Source organism: Terrapene carolina, unplaced genomic scaffold, assembly GCF_002925995.2.
Source record: "Terrapene carolina triunguis isolate 2854851 unplaced genomic scaffold, T_m_triunguis-2.0 Scaffold95, whole genome shotgun sequence".
Taxonomy (NCBI): Eukaryota; Metazoa; Chordata; order Testudines; family Emydidae; genus Terrapene; species Terrapene triunguis.
Window position 1 is genome coordinate 32,117,936 of NW_020664446.1, and position 19,833 is coordinate 32,137,768.

Genomic DNA, 19,833 nt, shown 5'->3' on the forward strand with positions numbered 1-19,833 from the left:
ATGCTGATGGGAGTGATTCTGCCATCAGCATAGGTAATCCACCTCCCCAAGAGAAGGTATTCTTCTGTCGATCTAGCGCTGTCTACACTAGGGGTACGTCTTCACTACACGCCGTATCGGCGGGTAGCAATCGATTTATCCGGGATCGATATATCGCATCTCGTTAAGACGCGATATATCGATCCCCGAACGCGCTCACCGTCGACTCCGGAACTCCACCAGAGCGAGCGGCGGTAGCGCAGTCGACGGGGGAGCCACGGCCGTCGATCCTGCGCCGTGTGGACCCCAGGTAATTCGATCCAAGATACTTCGACTTCAGCTACGCTATTCGCGTAGCTGAAGTTGCGTATCTTGGATCGATCCGCCCCCCCCCAGTGTAGACCAGCCCCAGGGGTTAGGTAGTCTTAACTATATCGCACAGGGGTGTGGATTTTTCACACCACTGAGCGATCAATGTAGCTGGGTTGACCTAACTTTTTAGTGTAGCCCAGGCTTAGGCCATGTCTGCACTACCACTTATGTCAGCAAAACTTATGTCGTTCAGGGGTGTGAAAAAACACACTCCTGAGCGACATACATTTTGCTGGCATAAATGGTAGTGTGCACAGCGCTATGTCAGCAGGAAAGCTTCTCCCACGACATAGCTACTGCCACTTGCTGAAGTGGTTTTATTATGTTGACGGGAGAGTTCTCTCCCATCGGCATAGAGCAGCTATACGAGCGATCTTACAGCAGCACAGCTGCATCAGTACAGCTGTGCCACTGTAAGCTCGCTAGTGTAGACGTGGTCTAAGATTGTAAATCCTTTGGGGCTCAGACTGCCTTTTTGTTCTGTGTTAAAGGCAGCATATAGGGTAAAAAGTACATTAGACTTTTAAAATTTCCTTCAACTTAAATAATCTCAGGTGTTAATGACAAGAGACAAGAAATGTTAAGAAAAAAATTAATTTTAAAGACCCTTTAATATTGGCTATCAGCCTTAATGAAATGTTTCATAATATACATTATCATAGTCATAGTGAAATCTAACTTTATAAAACTTGTATCACTCACTTATACAATTGTGAAGGCACCTCCCAGTATATCTGTGTCTACAATAGAGAACTGAACTGTTTCCAATTAAGCCTGTTAAAATGTACCAGTTTAAGCACAAATAGTTCATTGCGTCAACATTAGCCATACTGAATAAGTTACAAGTTTAGTGTAACCGTTGCAGTTTTGCCATGCTTCCACATAAATGCTGTTCTAAACCACTTTCAGTGCTCTCTGGGTACATATCCCACAATTCATGTTACAGCTCCCAGAAGCAATGGTATGTAGGGAATTCCAAAAGGCCTGGTGCCCAAGACAACTGTGGGAATAGAGGACAAACTCCCACAATCCCATAGAAAAATTCCTTTATTGCCTGTGCCACTTTCTGACCATGGAGGTCAGGAGGAATGCTCAGCAAGAAAGTTTTCTGTTGGATAAGGGTAAAATATATGTTGGCATTTTTGAGAAGCCACTACAAGGAGTCTGAGGTAGTATTATTAGAGAGCCAGGGACTGAGACCAGGAGCTCACCAAGCAGGTAAGCAAACATAGCTACCAAGAAAGCAGATGACTCTACTGTACTTGTGGAGAAGTTTTACTGGGTGAAGTAGCACTGCTGGGTCTGTATCTAGGTGACAGATTGTTGGTGACATTTTGTCCTCAAGACCTATGATGATAAGCAATGGCTGCAGAAATTCTAGATATGGAAGTAAATTTTCCTGGAACTCATGTTGAGCCTGACCTAAAACTGCAACTACAAACCAACAGAATGAGAGTCCCGCTTCCCATAGAAAAGATAACCCTGTGAAAGATGGCTACTCCCAGTTGCTAATGGCCATATGGAAAGCAGTTTCCTTAAGGAAATCCAAGGTGGCCGCTGTTGTGGTGGAAGTTTGCAGGGCACTGTGCTGCAGGACAGATTATCTGATCTACTAAGACCACTTTGCTCTGGAAATTACACAAGTGGTGGAAGTTAGAGTAGGCCCCTGCAAACTTCTGCCAGGGCTTAGTGACTGGAGCTAAGGGAGCTGAAATCTGTGCCCTATAGCCATGAGTGACCACTAGTAGAGAGTCAACTCCAAGATATTTCAGGGGTGTTGTGATCAAGGTGGCAATGTGCAGAGGGCAATCAGTTCTTAGAACAATAAGTTTCTCTAGTATAGACAAGGCTTTATATACATTTAAATGGCTGCATATAAAGCTGACTTGTAATATATATTTCATGCATCTACATGTCTTTCCTGTCTGGGGCACCCTGCCTGCAAATTATATTTGACTGCTGGTTACTTTGGGCAGCTGCACTGCCCTAACATTCTGGAAATGCTCCCCTTCTTCAGAGAGGGCTGTGTTTTACAAATAGACTTTGGAAGCTTTTGACATGAGACAAGTCTGGCAGTTTTACTGGAAACTTGACCAGCAGCAAATAGAACGCTTTCTATATCTTGGCATAAACAAACACTGCCCTGAGATGCTCCTATTTAAAATGAACACAGGAAGATGGGGCAGAGAGAACATTTCCTTGAATCTCCTCCTACAGTGCAGTATTTGGTACTAACTCTGGCACATCTATAAATTTGTCTCAAATGATGGACCTAGCTCTAGGGGGGAATCCAGCATTCATAGACAGAATCCTGTGTGACACTCTGTACCTCAGGGGAACACTCTACACCCCCATGTTATCTTTATAAAATGATTGTGTGGTAGCCAATGCAAAGTTTGTCATGTTGGGTGTCTTCGGAAGGCTCATGATGCACTGAGCATGGTTGTTATAGTGATGTTATAGTAATTGTTGTTATAGTAATGTTATAGGTTATAATTTCATGTATGTAGTTATGAGGCTGAAAATGTATCCTCATGGCTTAAAATAAGCCCAGGCAAAAACTCTCCAAGAGCAAAAAGGCAGTTCATACCTCCTCAGGGCAGGTATGGGACGAACCGAGCCCAGCCTCACAGGAACAAAGGACGGTGGCCTAGGCAGCAACAAAAGAATCTGTTAGACTCTCAAGAGAGTCACACCCCCTTCCTTTGGTCAGTTTGGAACTGCGATGAGGTAATGCTCACCTGACTCTGAAGGGGGAGGGGGGTAAAGCCAAAAGGGAAGAAAGGACATGATAAAAGGGAGAGACATTTGCCATGCTCTCTCTCTCTCTCTCTCTCTCTCTCTCTCTCTTCCACCTACATCTACAGACACCACACCAAGTGACTGAACCACTGATCAAAGTGGAGAGCCTGGCTGAAGAGCAACCAGCCAGGCTGTGGTGAGAGGCACACGTTTGTAAGGGCATTGAAAGTGTTTAGATCAGCTTAGAATGAGTTTTGCTTTTATTTCATTTGAGCCTGACCTGTTATGCTCTGACTTATAATCACTTAAAATCTATCTTTATAGTTAATAAATCTGTTTGTTTATTCTACCTGAAGCAGTGTGTTTGGTTTGAAGCGTGTGAGAGACTCCCCTGGGGATAACAAGCCTAGTACATATCAATTTCTTTGTTAAATTGACAAAGTCATATAAGCTTGCAGCATCCAGCGGGCATAACTAGACATGCAAGACGGAGGTTCCTAGGGTTGTGTCTGGGACTGGGGATATTGGCTAGTGTCATTTGCTTGCAAGTAGCTGGGAGCAGCTTACATGCCATAGGCTGTGCGTGAACAGCCCAGGAGCAGGGGCGGCTCCAGGCACCAACGCACCAAGCGCGTGCCTGGGGCAGCAAGCCGCGGGGGGCGGCCTGCCGGTCGCCGTGAGGGAGGCAGTCAGGCTGCCTTCGGCGGCATGCCTGTGGGAGGTCCTCCGGTCCCGCGGCTTCGGCGGCGGGTATGCCAAAGGCGTGGGACCGGCAGACCTCCCGCAGGCATGCCGCTGAATCTGCATTACCAGCGGACCGCCGCAGGCATGCCGCCGAAGACTGCCTGACTGCCATGCTTGGAGCAGCAAAATACATAGAGCCGCCCCTGCCCAGGAGTGGGGGTTCTCACAGCAGAGCAGGGGAAGGCTGGCTCCCAGAGTCAAGGATTGGAGTGACCTAGCAGATCACCGGTCCAGATAACACCAGAGGGGAACATCACACCCTGCCACCGAGACTGTCCCTTTTTTTCTGGATAAAACTTTCTTTTAAAAGGATTTTTTCTCCTTTTCCCCTCATTCTTCTTGCATAATGACTCATGGTTATTTAGAGAGGGGGAAACTCTTTTTTCTTAGAGCAGGTCCACATTTACAATGGTGCATCGGCAGCTGCTGCACTGCTTAAGTGAAGATGCTCCTGTGCTGACAGGAGAATATCTCCCATCAGCACTGTTAGCTACTGCCTCTCGGGGAGGTGGTTTGTGTCAGTGGGAGAAGCTCTGCCGTTGACATAGCACTGTTTACGTGGGGGGGGGGGGGGCAAGGTCGGAATAACTATGTAGCTCAGGCATGGGGATTTTTCACACCTCTGAACGACATAGTTTTATCGATATAGGTCTGTAATGTAGACCTGGCCTTAGTTTTCTGAGACCAGGGGTTTCTTTTCCATTTCAGTGTCTTTCCATTAACTTTAATGGACCTTCATTTATTTTTTCCTGGGTTGTATAATTCTAGGTGCTTGGAGCTAGTCTCATTTGATTGCGGAGGCAGCCCCTCCCTGCCTGGCTCATTTGGCCACCTTCCTGTTGTGAGGTGGAGTTTGACTATTGCAGCACAAATTATAAGCACCGTTTTATATCTACACAAATACATACATTCAAAACCACTGGATATATAAAGGTCACAATGACCATCAAGTTCAGAACATTACAAGCATTCATAAAAGACCTTACTTTACATATTTTTATCCACAATAACATTGTATACAACCAGTTGATCAATTGCTTATTCTTTGGGGGTTCAGTAGGTGACCAGATAGCAAATGTGAAAAATCAGGACAGTGGAGTGTGGGGGGGTAATAGGATCCTTAAGACAAAGCCCTGAATATTGGAACATCTGGTGACTTTAGGGTCCAGACCTCCCTCCCCCTCCACCCCTGTTCTCCCCTTGGATTGTCTGGACCCTAATTGTCACAGACGTTGCTCCATTTTACTTTTGATTCTAATGTGTTTCACTTCCTGATTCTCATGCTCTAGCACATTGGTGGTGGTTGAATTCACAACACTGCATGAGAATGGTTAAATACCTTCTCCACCACACTAAAAAGTCTTAAATTTTTTTTAATAAAAAAGCCATGAAAACATTTCTATTCACATTAGCTTTGGTAAATTATGGGGCTTGTAGATGAGATGCGGCACTCCACAGTATCACACATGGAAAGATGCACACACCTGAGCTGAAGGAAGTACATTTTTATTTAATGAGCACAGTTTGAAATCAGAACTTAAGTAAAACACTTTAGAACAGATTATGATGAGATTCTGGTGTATCAGTACAGCAGAACTCCGATCTAACTGGGACTGGGGCCAGATCGGATAATCAAAAATTCAGATAACAGACAAAGAGCTTTCTTTACTTATCTTTCAGGATTAAGGAAGTGTGAGGTTGCAGCTCCAGTCTAGAGGCCACAGGAGAGATCATCCACTTCTGGACCTGGAGTCAGGCTCAGCTAAGGTTGCTTTCCCCACTTTTCCCATTGGGAGTCATTTAATCTTGCAATCCTGCTCTTCAGTATTAAAGCCCTTGCTTGTTAAGTAAACACTACCATGTTTCCTGAATGGCTGCAGTGTTTCCTTTTTGCAGGAGCAGCACCTCATGAATGTACATAATTAGAAAGCCAGGTGTTCTCTTCCAATCAGGTCTCTCAGAGTCAACACCACTGGCTTTGGGTTGTTAATTTCAGGCTAACAGATGTGCTGGTTGTTTGGTTAATGGAAAGAGCCGGATAATGGAGGCTCAAATAAATGGGATTCTACTGTATATGATGTATAGAGATCACCATAGTGAGGAAGTGTAAAGATACTGGGTTTGAGAGCAGAATAAAATGAGTCACTAGACATATCTGTCTGATCCAAAGCCTGCTGAAGTCAATGTGTGTCTTAACATGCATTTTAAAAGGCTTTAAATTAGAGGTCTGCTCGAGCCTAATTTTGAAGCCTGGACCTAGATCTAAACTGGACCCAAGCTCATCCAACCAAGTCATTTTCGACCTAACCCTTCACCCTGAACCTGAGTCAGTGCCATCACCACCCCCCTGCCTGTTGGTTTAGCGCAGCAGTGGGTGTGTGCATTGGCTGCTGCCGGGGGTGCTGGAACAATTTTTATAGTGGGGGGGGAGGGGCTGAGAGCCATTGAACCAAATTGTAAGCCCTGTATTATAATGGAAATCACTTCAATGCAGGTGATGTGGAAGCACCCCCCACACCTCTAGTTCCAGCACCTATGGCTTCTGAAAGTCCTGTGCCTGCTGGCCATTGCCCTCAGCTGTGCTTTGTGTGCTGCAGAGTGAGAAGTGCTGTGACTCACTGACACATTTAATTCTGCAGAACACACAGGCAGAAGTAGGAGAGCCGACTCAAGCCCAAGAGGGTTGGGTGGTTTTCCGACCCAAACCTGACACTTGTAGTTGAGCCCCATTGGGTTTGGATTGGGTTGCAGGTTTCCTGCTTTGAATCAGGGCCATATAGCTTGATTTTAAGAGATGTCAACCATCTGCAGCTCTCATTAAAATACACTGGGTGCCCATCTCAAAATCAAGCCTATATTGCCTGGAGTTCTGCCAAAGTGGGAATGGAAGATCCCGCTGCTGTAGGGGTGTCTGATGTTGCACTGGGGTTCCCATACTGGTTGGTGCTGAATATGTCCTTTAACAAATTAGCTTAGTGCTTTTCCCACTTGTGCCTTTTTGTGTCATGCTCCATAGATGACAATGTTCTCCCATTTTCCTTGTCCATCAGTTGCCACAGATTGATTTGTAGTGTTTCAACCTATGATTTCTTCTGGTTTCTTGGGTTATTTAGTAGTTCAGGATGTGGCTTTATGTTCTGCTGCTAGATGGGTTGTTCATAGGCTTCCTTGAACATGAGTTGCTCTTTTCTCTCTATTTGGGAAAGGAGGGGGGGGGGGGAGGACAGAGGAAAAAAGGTCTGTCCCAAAGGCCCAGATCCACAACGGTATTTAGGCTTCTAACTTCCATTGAAATCAATGGAAGTTAGGAGCAAATACTGTTGTAGATCTGCACCAAAGTAATTTTTAAACATGTTGTTATTGGGTAGAAATGTGTGTTCACTCCCAATGCTGCCTAATTGCAAGCGCAGTGTCAGGAGAGGAAACTATCTGATGATGTTGGTGGACACCTTTATGCACAAGAACATGTTCAGCCAGATAAAAGCACTTTTGAATGCTGAAAGATGATCGTCACTGCTGAGATCATTGTTCAGTGGTATGATTCAATTAGTTTTTAATGAGACAGTGGAAATAAATGCCTGCCATATAAATTGGTGCAGAAACTGGATTAGTTGGTGCCTGATAGATTTTGCACAGTGACAGTGGCAGACTGAGAGAGACCAGAAAGTGACAGCTAAACTATTATCTCAGTTAAACATTTGTGCAGACTCTCAGCTGTCATGTTGCTGCCTAGGCCGCTGCCGGCTGCCCCTCAAAAATAAGCTTTGCCTCATTTTTCATAGTTTTGCTTTAAGACCTTGAAATGGACGTGATCACCCTAGCTGCCAGCTAAGGCTTCTGCGCCAGCCAACATCACAGATGCAGCTAAAGAGAAGCGCGCAAGGCGCTGACCGCACAGCAGCAGTGCTCCAGGGTGAACATAAGGGAGAGCGGGGGAAGCGCGGCATTGCCTCCTCAGGCAGCTCCCTCCTATTCAATCCACGTTAACTACCGCTAGAGGAACCTCTGCCACGCAGCCCTCGCCCCTAGCTTCGGGCGGCCCTGCCTCCTGAGAAGCGGCGATGCGGAGGTAGGATACCCCAGGGACCGGGGTCGCGCCCCGGCTGCGGACAGGCGAGGATTAGGAACCTGAGGGAGGAGGGAGCCCCCTGCTTTGGAGGCTGGGCCCCGCAGCCGACCCCTCAAGCCGTGACGGGACTGGGGCAAATACAAACCTCCCGCAGGCTGCAGCAGACCCCAGCCCAGGGGGCGGTACCGGGGCGGGGCCAGCGCAGGCGCAGGGAGCCGGGTGTGAGCCGGCCGGCCGGCAGCAGTGCGTAGAGCCAGCGGGAGCTCCCAGCCGGCCCCATGGTGCGGCACCTGGGTAGCGGCGGCGCTGCTGCTCCCCCCGTAGGAGGACGGGAGCCGGCGCCGCCGCGGAGCGAGGAGGAGGAGGAGGAGGATGCGGGGGGCGCGGGACAGCACCGCCAGTGCCAGGCGGGCGCCATGGAGGCGGCGGGCGCCCAGGAGCCCGGAGGCGGCGGCTGTAGCTGCTGCTCAGCCTCATCCCGGCCGTGCTGCAGGCTCCCGTGGGCACGGAAGACGCCCGGTGAGGAGGGGAGCCCGGCTGGCGGGGGAGGGGAGCTGTGCCCTGCCCTGCGGTGTGGGCTCCCCGCCCCTCGGGGGGACACTGCCAGGCGGAGGAAGCGGGCACCAGGGCACATCCGACACGGTGACTGGGCGCAAGCGGTGCTCCTCGGCCGCTCCCCCGAGGGCGCCAGGCAGACGGGTGCGCGGTCCCCTGGCCCCAGAGACAGCGCGGCCGCTGTCTGCCTCCGCCTTCGCGCGGGCTAACGGCCAGCGAGCCCTTCGCGCTCAGCGCTCACTCGCCCGCAGGCGCGCTAGGAAGCAGCCCAACGTCGGCTTTCCACCGTGTTGGGCAACCACAACCCCCATGACACGCGGCGGTTGAGAATCGGGACACGTAGCTACCCGCTTTTGGACATTTTGGTCTCAAGTCTCCTGTTCCCTTCATGCTGTCTGGTTTGTCCCATTCCCGCGGGTTAAAACAGTCTTAATTCGTTAAAGGTACAAGTATAGAGGAGTGAAGTCAGATTGCTTGGAGCCACCATCTTAGCTCTCCTTAGCACTATATAACAAAGGGCTTTAAATTAGGATCCTCTCCTAACAAGACCTCGCAGCATTCTGCACAGGTACAGAAATATCACTGTCCGTTTTACATGCTGGGAAACAAGGACACAAAAAGCTTAAGTGACCTCTCCTGCCCAAGGCCACCCAGCAAGTGAGTGTCCAGAAGACTGAGAAAGTCCTGGAATTTCTGGTTCCTAGCTTAGTGTTCATTTAACAAGACTGAACTTGCCTTACCCTTACGTCAAAGTCTGCTTTTGTTTTACCAAGCACTGAGATTGGCTTCCATAGAGCTTATCTTGTGGGGAAAACCGGTGCAGAGGGCATTTGTTCTTGGATTGTAAACTTTGTGTGCCAGTTTTGAATGCTGAGTAAATTAAAATGACTTAGAGATAACGGACAATGAACTTTGGCCATGTGAGCAATATTTTCTGAACCATACTCTGCTTATAATGAAGAAGTATGAGGGAAAATCCACATACTTATGAGGCCTCATTGGTAATACAGATATTTTACTTCACTTTATTTTCTCTGATAGTCTGTGAGGTCATTTTTACATTTTATATTTGGTTATTTTGATTAGAGCCCCATGAAATTCTTGTGGTTTTTTCTTTCTTTTATTTTTTGGATTTTGTGTGTGTTCCATTTTATTCATATGGGTGGGTCAGGTCCTGCTTCCTTTGGGGATGGGGGTTGGAGATCCTGCACTCACCCTGCTCTCCAGGTTCACCCAGTTTCTCAAGCTGCCCATGGGATCACAGTGCCACTCACTCAAATTCACCCCTCCCCCCCATCATGATGACCAAAGGGCAGCCTGGTCAAAGCTGAGTGGTGCTAAAATCCCATGCCCAGAGCAGGGAGCTAGACCCAGCCCTGTGGGGCAGGAGCCATCAGTGTGGGGGAATTTTTCATTTTATTTAATTTTATACATTTTTTGTTTTTCATTTTATTTTGCAATTGTGAAAAACATGGGGCTCTAGCCATGATCCTGTGAAGACTTATGCAAGTGCTTAACTTTAAAAATATGAGTACTGTAGATGGGTGCTTCACTGACTGAGCTGTATGATAAGCAAGGGTCCATGTCCCGAGCTTGTCTCCTGGAATTTGGGAAGTCCACAGACACAAACTTATTCCTGCAGCTTTCTTTAGGTCTGCCAGATAACTCCTCTCTCATGAGCATCCTAAGACATGAAGGTTAGGAGCTCTTCTTCTGACCTTCCCTGCCTTCTGGCCTTGGAGAGCATTCTTGGTCAATGTCCTTTACCTTCTCTTGCCACCTCTCAACTGCCCATTCAGTTTTGTTTTGTAACCTAAGCATTATTTTTATTTGTACATATTTTGCAAGTATAACAATTACACATATGAAACTTAGACATATTAAATGTAAATGCTCATAGTTTACAAGAAAACTGAGTGGGGCAGGGGTCAGGAGGTACCTGTCTAGAGCTTAAAACAAGGGCTGGAGATTGTCTAAGGGACTGGGGAGTGGAGCTGATTAGGGAACAGAACTAGGGAAACTAGTTCCCTAGAAGCTGCTGTAACACCTGCTCTGTTTAAATCTTTACACATCTAGTAGAAAAAGCTCAGGTGTCATTTAAAGCTTTCTTTGCCCAGTTCTCAGAGCTTTTCAAGCTGCTAGGCAATGATATTTTTGAACTGAAAGCATGTTTGTTGGAGTGGTTGAGTGTCATGGTGGTAGTGGTTAATATTTGCAGACTGCTATTGAGTTGGGTAGGAATGTTGCCTTACCATACTTTCTTTTTGGTATGTACTTTGAAAGAAAATAAACTTGAACAACTTTAATTCTCATGTGGGGAGGGAGGGTCTTATTTAATTTTATTAGTATTAGTGTATTGAGAAGCACTGTCTTATTTCGTAAGTTCTTGCTTTGGTAATCTGAGATACCACTGTTTTCAATTCCAGTGTTCTCTGATAGCTTTTTATTTTTCTGACAGTCCAGTGTTAGGTCACGATGGAGGAGTGCATTTTTCAGACATGCATAGTACACTGGATAGATTACTAAAGCTAAGAGTTCCCAGAAAATTTTCTTTGTTTTCTTCAAATCATAAGCTTATACCAGATGTGGGAACTCTTGCTTTAATTTGATGGGCTATTCGCTTCAGGGTTCCCATTATTTTGGTTGACTTCTACTTTTTGTAGTAATCAAACATGCTACCGTGCAGGAAATAAGAATTTAATATTCTGTTTTTGTGCTTCACTCCCTGGACCAGCATGGGTTTAGATTTCCTCTTTCAGCTGTAGGTCACTATGAGTCTCCTTACTTTAATTTAATATCTCAGACAATAATTTTGAAGCAAGTGTGTGTGTGAGACAGAGAGAGACTGACTGACTGACTTGCACAATGGGGACAATTACAAATTTTATACTGGTCTTCAGTTGCTAAAAATCCTGGGCTAGTGCCAGAATAGCATAGAGGGATGAGTGACAGTTTTAAGGGCTGCTTTCTTATGAGCTATTAAAGCTAAAACAAATGTTGCAATCAACTGGAAATGTCATTCATTTCCCACTCTAGTGCGGCTTGAGATTTTGAACCTTAAAGTGACATCATTTTGGTAATCGTTTGCCTTCCCTGTTCCCTCTATCCCACTTCAATTCCAACCTGATTTTAATGTCTGCTATCTTAAGAACTGTTAAAGCTGGACCCAATGTCAGAAAACATTAGGCCAGCCTGGAATCCCATCCTTTAGATCAGAGGTGGGCAAACTACTGCCCGCGGGCCACATCCGGCCCGTGGGACCATCCTGCCCGGCCCCTGAGCTCCCGGCCAGGGAGGCTAGCCCCCAGCCCCTCCTCTGCTGTTCCCCCTCCCCCGCAGTCACGCTGCCACACGGGGAGCACTCTGGCCAGCCGCTCTTGCCGGGCTGTGCAGCTTGCGCCCGCCCATCTCCCAGGCTTTCCAGTAAGCCAGTCCTGCCGCTCTGAGCGGCATGGTAAGGGGGTGGGGAGCAGTGGGGTTGGATAAGGGGTAGAGGGTCCTGGGGGGCAGTCAGGGGACAGGGAGCAGGGGGTGGTTGGATAGGGGTTGGGGTCCCGGGCGGGAGTTAGGGGCGGGTGGTCCCGGGGAGCAGTAAGGGAGCAGGGGGCAGTTGGATGGGGTGGAGGTTCTGGGGGCAGGGGGCGGTCAGGGGATGGGGAACGGGGGAGAGGTTGGATAGGCATGGGAGTCCCGGGGGGCCTGTCGGGGCGGGGTGTGTGGATAGGGGTCAGGGGACAGGGAGTGGGGGGGAGGGGTTGTATAGGGGGTGGGGTCAGGGAACAAGGAGCGGGGGGAGGGGTTGGATGGGGGAGGTCCCGGGAGGGGGTGGTCAGGGGACAAGGAGCGGGGGGGTTGGATGGGTCAGGGGTTCTGAGGGGGGCAGTCAGAGGGTGGGAAGTGGTAGGGGGCAGGAGCCAGGCTGTCTGGGGAAGCACAGCCTTCCCTACCCAGCCCTCCATACTGTTTCACAATCTCGATGTGGCCCTTGGGCCAAAAAGTTTGCCCACCCCTGTTTTAGATGGTATAGAGCAGTTTCTTAACCTTTGAGTCATGATCCCAAGGAGGGTCAAAATGGGTTGTGAACAAACTTTCTTAATTAAATATTACAAATCCTTATTTTGATTCTTTGTTGCTTGTTAGGCAACCTTCTGCTGTGTCCTGCCACATTGTTCCTTCTGCTCCATGAGATCTGTAAGCCTCCCTGTCTCCCCCATTGTCTAAGAGGAGACATCTTTAATCACAACTAACTACTTTAGAGAGTGGCTGTTCCATTTATTATCTTAACACCATAACATATTATGCGTTTTTATATCTACAATCATTTTTTCCCTTCTAATGACATTAGAACTCCTTGCTGATATTGTACCCTTGTGAGTCTAACCTTCCTTCAATTAACAGTTCAGTGAGTAGAGTGTTCATCTTATTTTGCAAAGAGATCCTGCTTTCTCTGGAGGCATGTTGCAGGTCACCAGCAGTTCATCTCCACCCCTTTTCCCATTTTGTGAATCACTGGGGGACATGGAGGGAGACAGGAAAAGAGAGAAAAATGTCACTGAAGGGTGCCTGAAGTAGCAGGGAGCCTCAAGACCAGCAAAGAAGCAGAGTTAGGGACCTTCTTAAGGGAGGAAGCTGGAAGAGGGAATCAAATGAATTCAAACTGGGATGAAACTCCTCTGTCTATAGAACTGGCAAAGATGCAAGGACTGTTTAACAAGACCATGACAATTGAACACTTGACCAGTTTTAAAATTATTTTAATTAAAAATCTTTCCATTGACTTGCATCTGAAGAAGTGAGGTTCTTACCCACGAAAGCTTATGCTCCCAATACTTCTGTTAGTCTCAAAGGTGCCACAGGACCCTCTGTTGCTCTTTCCATTTTAGTATCTGTTACAAGAAAATATTGGTAAACCCTCAAAACTCCAGAAATCCATAGAATAGATTTAAGGAGGTTGTGTTATGATGAAATGTGCGTTGCTTTATACTTGTTAAGGATAATGAATGTTTGTTTATGTAGACAATGTAAGTTTCATGTTATACTTAATGAGTCATTTCCTTGATTTTAAGTGCTTAGGTTTTTTAGATGATGTGATAGGTAACTGTTGTCAGTTAGCAACCTTAACTGGCTTTTTAAACAAAGATTTTATCTTTGGAATTTTAATGAAGTAAGGTGGCATATATGTCTTAAGGTTCAATGTTTCATGACCTGGCAGGAACCAGTACACGTTCACAGCCAGTTATATTTTGTAAGCCTCGAACCTGGAGCAGTTGTCAGAAAGAAACTGATCCATGTAATCCAGTGGTCCCCAAACTTTTCACATCATGCCCTCCCCCCAGGAAAGGGTTTAGGGGGCCGGGAGCAGGGCCACGGCTGGGGGCCAAGGTGGGGGGCCGGGCTGGGCTGGGGCCGGGAGTGGAGCCAGGGCTGGGGATTGAGGTGAGGGGTGGGGCTGGGAGCAGAGTTGCGGTTAGGGGCTAGGAGTGCAGCTGGGGGCAGAGCAGGGCTGGGTGGTACTCCCCCCTCCCTTCCCCCCCCCCCCCCCGTGGGGGCTGGCCTGGGCCTTGCCATGCCCCCCTGAATGTTCCTCCATGCCCCCCTAGAAGGGTGTGCCCCACAGTTTGGGGACACTGATGCAGTGAATTTCTCAAATTACAATCAAATATTTTGATATTAGCCAAAAGTGTAAACCACCTGAGCTGACAATAAAATGTGACTTGTAAGGAGTGTAATGCCATTATGTATTGAATTTCACCTCCTATACATCATATCTAAGAAAATATTAATAAGGGGCTATGTGGTGGACACAAGTGACTTGGAATGTACTTACAATGAATAAAAGTGGTAGTTTTCTCTGTTTCTTTTGCCTTCCCACCCCTTGCTGCTTCCCCCATATAACTACATCATTTGGACAATCATATGGTATTTTCAAATACAACTGAAAAACCTACCATTAGCTAAATTACTATTAGTTACTAACTGGAATTTATTATCTGTTGCAGGAACAAAGAAGAAATTCACCTGCCCAGGACTTGGCCTGTTTTATACCATATTGTCTGCCTTCCTTTTCTCAGTGGCTTCTTTATTTCTTAAAAAAATTGAAGATGTACATTCAGTGGAAATCAGTGCATTTCGATGTGTTTTCCAAATGGCATTTGTTCTTCCTGGTTTAATATACTACAAGTAGGTATTGTGTCTGAATACAAAATCTTGTGAGGTACCTAATGTTCTGTAGGTAATACCCTGTTTCCCCGAAAATAAGACAGTGTCTTATATTAATTTTTGCTCCCAAAGATGCGCTAGGTCTTATTTTCAGGGGAGGTCTTATTTTTCCTGGACCTTCGGGGCCTTATATTCCGGGGTGGCCTTATTATCGGGGAGGTCTTATTTTTGGGGGGATGCCTTATATTACAGCGAGAGGCAAAACTGGAAGTAAGTCTTATTTTCGGGGGATGTCTTACATTCGGGGAAACGGTATTATATCCACAGCTATCATTAACGAAATTGGAGAGTAAATCTGACTGCATGTCTTATTTTAATTCAGGCTTTAATTGAAGAAGTGAAATGTCTCAAGAAACATTTGTAACTTCTCACTAAATAAATGGCATTGTTTTCTTAATGACATTGAGATTCAGAAAACATCTCTGAGGTTTTTAAGGTCAGGCTTGACAAAGCCCTGGCTGGGGTGATTTAGTTGGGGATTGGTCTTGCTTTGAGCAAGGGGTTGGACTAGATGACCTCCTGAGGTCCCTTCCAACCCTGATATTCTATGATTCTATGAAATATTTTGAGCTTCTGAGCAGTAGGAGAAGGGATTATTCCAAAAATACCTCACTGAAACTCTGAGATATGACTTTCTATTTTTAAGGATTAGTAGGATTTCTCTTTATATTATTTTCTATGGGGTCATTTTGCAAGCAGTACTACAATGCCTAGCACAATGGGATCTTGATTCTGATGGAGGCTTTTGGGTGTTACAGTAATCCAAAAAAATCTCTGCAGAGAGCCAAATTAAGGTATTCTGACAGTTTCATGATGAAAAGTCCCTCATTTGAGGGTATGAATGTAGTGAAATCTAATTAAATGTTTGATTATGAATCATCAGACAATGAGATCAATGTGATTATATCTTTGTTTTTCTTTAATTTTCAGAACAGGTTTTTTGGGACCAAAAGGTAAACGAGTTTTTCTTTTCTTTCGAGGATTCCTTGGCTCTGGTGCAATGATTCTTCTCTACTATGCTTTCCAAGTAATGCCTCTAGCTGATGCCACTGTTATAACTTTCAGCAGTCCAGTTTTTACATCATTGTTAGCCTGGATATTTCTCAAGGAGAAATACAGCCTTTGGGATCTTCTTTTCACCCTCTTTACAATCACTGGAGTGGTGCTTATTGCAAGACCGCCTTTTCTATTTGGATCCAGTATTACAGGGATTGAAGGAAGCTATACAAATCATCTTAAAGGAACAATAGCTGCTGTTATAAGTGCAGTATCAACAGCTTCAACTTTTGTTATATTAAGAAAGATGGGAAAATCTGTGAATTATTTTTTGTCTATTTGGTATTATGCAGTAATTGGATTAATTGAATGCATTGTAGCACTGTTTGTAATAGATGAATGGACTTTACCATATTGTGGTACAGATAGATTTCTCCTAATATTAATTGGACTGTTAGGGTTGGGGGGTCAGATATTTCTCACAAAAGCATTACAGATAGAGAAGGCTGGTCCTGTTGCCATAATGAAAACAATGGATGTGGTGTTCGCTTTTATCTTACAGATTCTTTTTCTCAATCATCTGCCAACTTGGTGGACGGTGGGTGGTGCCCTTTGTGTAGTAGCCAGTAGCTCTGGAACTGCCGTTCGTAAGTGGCAACAAAATTCAAAAAAGGCTAAAGAAAATGAAATCTAGCAAGTCAGACACTGTTTCGTCACAGAAACAAAGATAAGCATCATAATCTTGGAAAAATATATTTTATATTAAGATATATTTTATTTAAAATATTTCATTTATTTAACTCTATTACCAAATTCTCCCCAAGAAAAGTAGTCAGCTGACTTTCAAGCAGCATAGCAGATGTTTTAACTAGCTGGTTCTGCATATGCTACTCAGTGTCATACTGAGCAAGGCATTGGTGTATTTTCACAGATCTTGCTGTCTCTGTTTCCTGATTGCTATCTTATACAGGCAGTAACTGTCTACAGAAGCTTATATTTTTCTTTCCCACAAACTAGTGTTGATCCGTAAAAATTTTGGGCCTTATTCTCCACTTCTTACATCTTGTATGGTCACTCATCTTTAAAGTGGGAGTAAAAGTCTATCATTCTAATGTTGTAGTTTGCATTCACTTACTACAGGTATAACTGAATAGAATAGGAGCAAGGCAGTGGAGTCTAATTATTTTTTCTTAACTCTACACAAGTTTTTTATTTTTAATCTTACAAGTGATTAGTGACAGTTTCATGAATACACTTGCTCCAAGAAGTTAGGGCCCCATTCAGCAAAAAGAAACAACAACAAAATAATCCAGCTTCTGTACAACGGACATGCGAGGCTAACTTTTAATTTAAAGTGACTTTCCCAATAGACCAAGTCACATTGATTTACTACTTCTTTAGTTGCTACAATTTCAGTGATGAAAGAAAATGGTTGTTAATATAGCCCTTTGTTAATTGACCATTTCTTATGCTACAAAATGTTATGCTGTAGTTGCACTATCCTTAATTCTATGCAAAAAATATATTTTATTTATATTTTTAAGTATTTAATTTAGATTTCTCAAAATGCTGTTCAATTTTTTTAATACTTTGTATACAAAGTATTTTTGTGAAAAAAAAAAAAAAAAAGTTGCACTTTTCTTGGCTGCAGTTATGTTGTTTAATGTTTTATTGTAAAACCTCCCATTTCTTGTTTCAGTAGCCAATGAAAGGTATTTAGAGATTCCACAAACAGCACTGGTTAGACAGCGTCATAGTGGAGAATATACAAAATGTACCCTGCACTCCTCACATGTCATCTTTAATGTTTGAAGACCTTTTGATAGCAATGACTATGGTAATGTTAAAATATAGAGTTCAGTTTCCCAGTTGTATGGGCAGGAAGAGAAGATCACTATAATACATAGTGGTTTCCCAAATGGATTGTGATCTACTGGTGGGTCTCAGTCCAATAGACTTTTAAGATGGATTTAATTTTTACTTTGTTGAGACCCTTTACACTGTGCCCTGTGGAGTTTTTCAGTCATTTACATTGTTTCCTCTTTTCTGAAAGAGGAAAATCTTTTATACTCAGAACCCAAGAATACATCCTGTGAGTGGAAACTGACATAAAATAATGGATATAGTCTTAGCTTGATGCACAGATATTTATACATGTACCATCACTTTCATGAGAGAAATTGTTAATCAACTGTTGCATTCCACTCTGCGGTGGTTTGGGTGAAGTGATTCCTGCATGTATAACACTAGTAAAGTGCTTTAGGATGCTTCTAGAAGAAATGAGCCATATTTGTGTAAGATTGCATCAGAATATATCCTGTGGGCTTGAGGCTGCTTTTGTTGACGTCAAGATCAAAACTCTAGGGAAAGGAATTAAGGAAACTTTTTTTAAAAAGATGAAAATATAACTGATCCAGTTTCAACAATACAGAATCATAAGTATTATGGAGGGTTGTCTCTTGTAGAAATTATGTTGAAAATATTTGAATGATATATTGCCCCTGAATTATTATAAATTGATGCATATGATTTAGTAGCCTGCATTACTGAAGAGAGGTTTTGTTGTCTTATTGTATATGAATATTTACTTAAGTATAGAAAATATGCAGCTCTGAAGACAGTTTATTGGTTTAGTAACTTTGGAACAAATCTTTTTCTCAAGTTTTCTTGTTCAAACCTTCACCTTAAGTGTAATTTACTGTCTATGGTAAATGAGATATAGATAGTCAGTCTTAAAACTGAAATTTTCATTAATCCTTTGTTAGCATCTGTTAGCAAACTGGCAAAGTAAATTTTCTTTGTCCAAAGCTATGTGATTTCTTTAGGGTTCTCCATGACCATTCACACTCATTATTCCCCAACTTTCTCACAATATTGCCTGTATAGAAAGAAGGAAAACAATAAACCTGATTTTGCTGTCTGTTTGAACTACACATTTTTTGTTGTCTCAAGATGTTTTAGGGCATGATGGTGCAAGATGTTGAGTATCTGGGTACCTGCATCTCCCAATGAAATCAGTGGGAGTCTCAGGCATTCACTATCTTGCAAGATAGAGCTTATATTGTGTTACTTTCTTTAAGAATCAAGCTAAGCAAATTTCTTTTATAACACTTTTTGCTCTTTAAAAAGGGCAATGCCTTCATTTGGATTTTAAAAATCTCTTAGATGGTGGTTGCTCAAACAACATGGAGAGGAAGACCTTGATTATAGTGATACTTAGTAGTGCTGATATATTTATTTGTCCTGTTTATAAAGCATGATTTTAGGCATCTACAACTTGCCTTTCCAGATTCATTTTTAATAGTGTAAATAATTTTAAGAATTGTATGGTTTTTGAAGCACCTCAAAATAGATTTTATTTTTAAACCCATTTTAGATGCTTTTTTTCTTTCTCAAACTATAGCTAAAAAGTTAAATTTTATGGACAGTTTTGAAGAAAATAGTTATGAAATGGCTAAAATAACTGCCTTAAAATGCAGTAGCTGCTGAAAATGCTTCTCTTTTAATAAGTTATACTGGGCATTCAAATATCTGTTTTTTCAGGCGCTTACACTGCAGACTTTAAAACTATATCAGGTTTTAACTGATATACTTAGTTGTCAGGTAATTTTTCTGGCCCAAGTAGTCTCCTCCTCTTCCTCCCTCTCCCCCCCGAAAAGAGTCTTAATCAGGAAAGACATTTTTGAATTATAGAGCAACAAATTTCTCAGGATTTCAGGTGCTATTTTGCCAACCTCTAAATTAGAAACATGGCATTAATGTTTAACATCTTTTAGTGTCCTTTAAAATGTTTTTATTAAATTGGACAAATGTACTGTATTTCTTAGGAATTTTTTCTTAAGGAATATTATGCAATATTATTGCATAACATTTTTATCATGTAAAGGTCTATTGAAATCAATGGGACACTTGTAACCACTGATTTCAGTAGCTCCTAAATAGAAAAAAATATAAATAAATAAAATGTTGTCCTGCACAAAAATGCAGGGTCAAAAGACTAAATTTTTACTGGTGCATTGACCGGAGCATGTGCTATTTTACTAGGCAAAAATCCAATGAAATCAGCTGCCATGACTTCAGTGGGACTGTACAACCTTAGAGCCTTATTTGCCTGAATTATACTCAAGGCTTGTGGCCCAAAAGTCGTCTTATGGTGA

The 19,833-nt window shown here is 43.9% G+C and overlaps 1 protein-coding gene across 1 annotated transcript; it reads left to right on the forward strand.

Moving 5' to 3' along the window:
- Positions 1-8,184: 8,184 nt before the first annotated feature.
- On the forward strand, positions 8,185-19,599 carry SLC35G1 (solute carrier family 35 member G1). Its single transcript, XM_024192633.3, has 3 exons — positions 8,185-8,425; positions 14,461-14,641; positions 15,611-19,599. Exons 1-3 carry the CDS (start codon positions 8,185-8,187, stop codon positions 16,368-16,370), a joined length of 1,182 nt encoding a protein of 393 aa, XP_024048401.1. The 3' UTR covers positions 16,371-19,599.
- The last annotated feature ends 234 nt before the right edge of the window (positions 19,600-19,833 follow it).

Excerpts from the sequence above, each read along its gene's own strand:
- SLC35G1 (XM_024192633.3), top strand. The coding sequence starts at position 8,185 with ATGGTGCGGCACCTGGGTAGCGGCGGCGCTGCTGCTCCCCCCGTAGGA. Across the intron at positions 8,426-14,460 it reads GTGGGCACGGAAGACGCCCG|GAACAAAGAAGAAATTCACC; the intron begins GTGAGGAGGGGA and ends TATCTGTTGCAG. Across the intron at positions 14,642-15,610 it reads CCTGGTTTAATATACTACAA|AACAGGTTTTTTGGGACCAA; the intron begins GTAGGTATTGTG and ends TTTAATTTTCAG.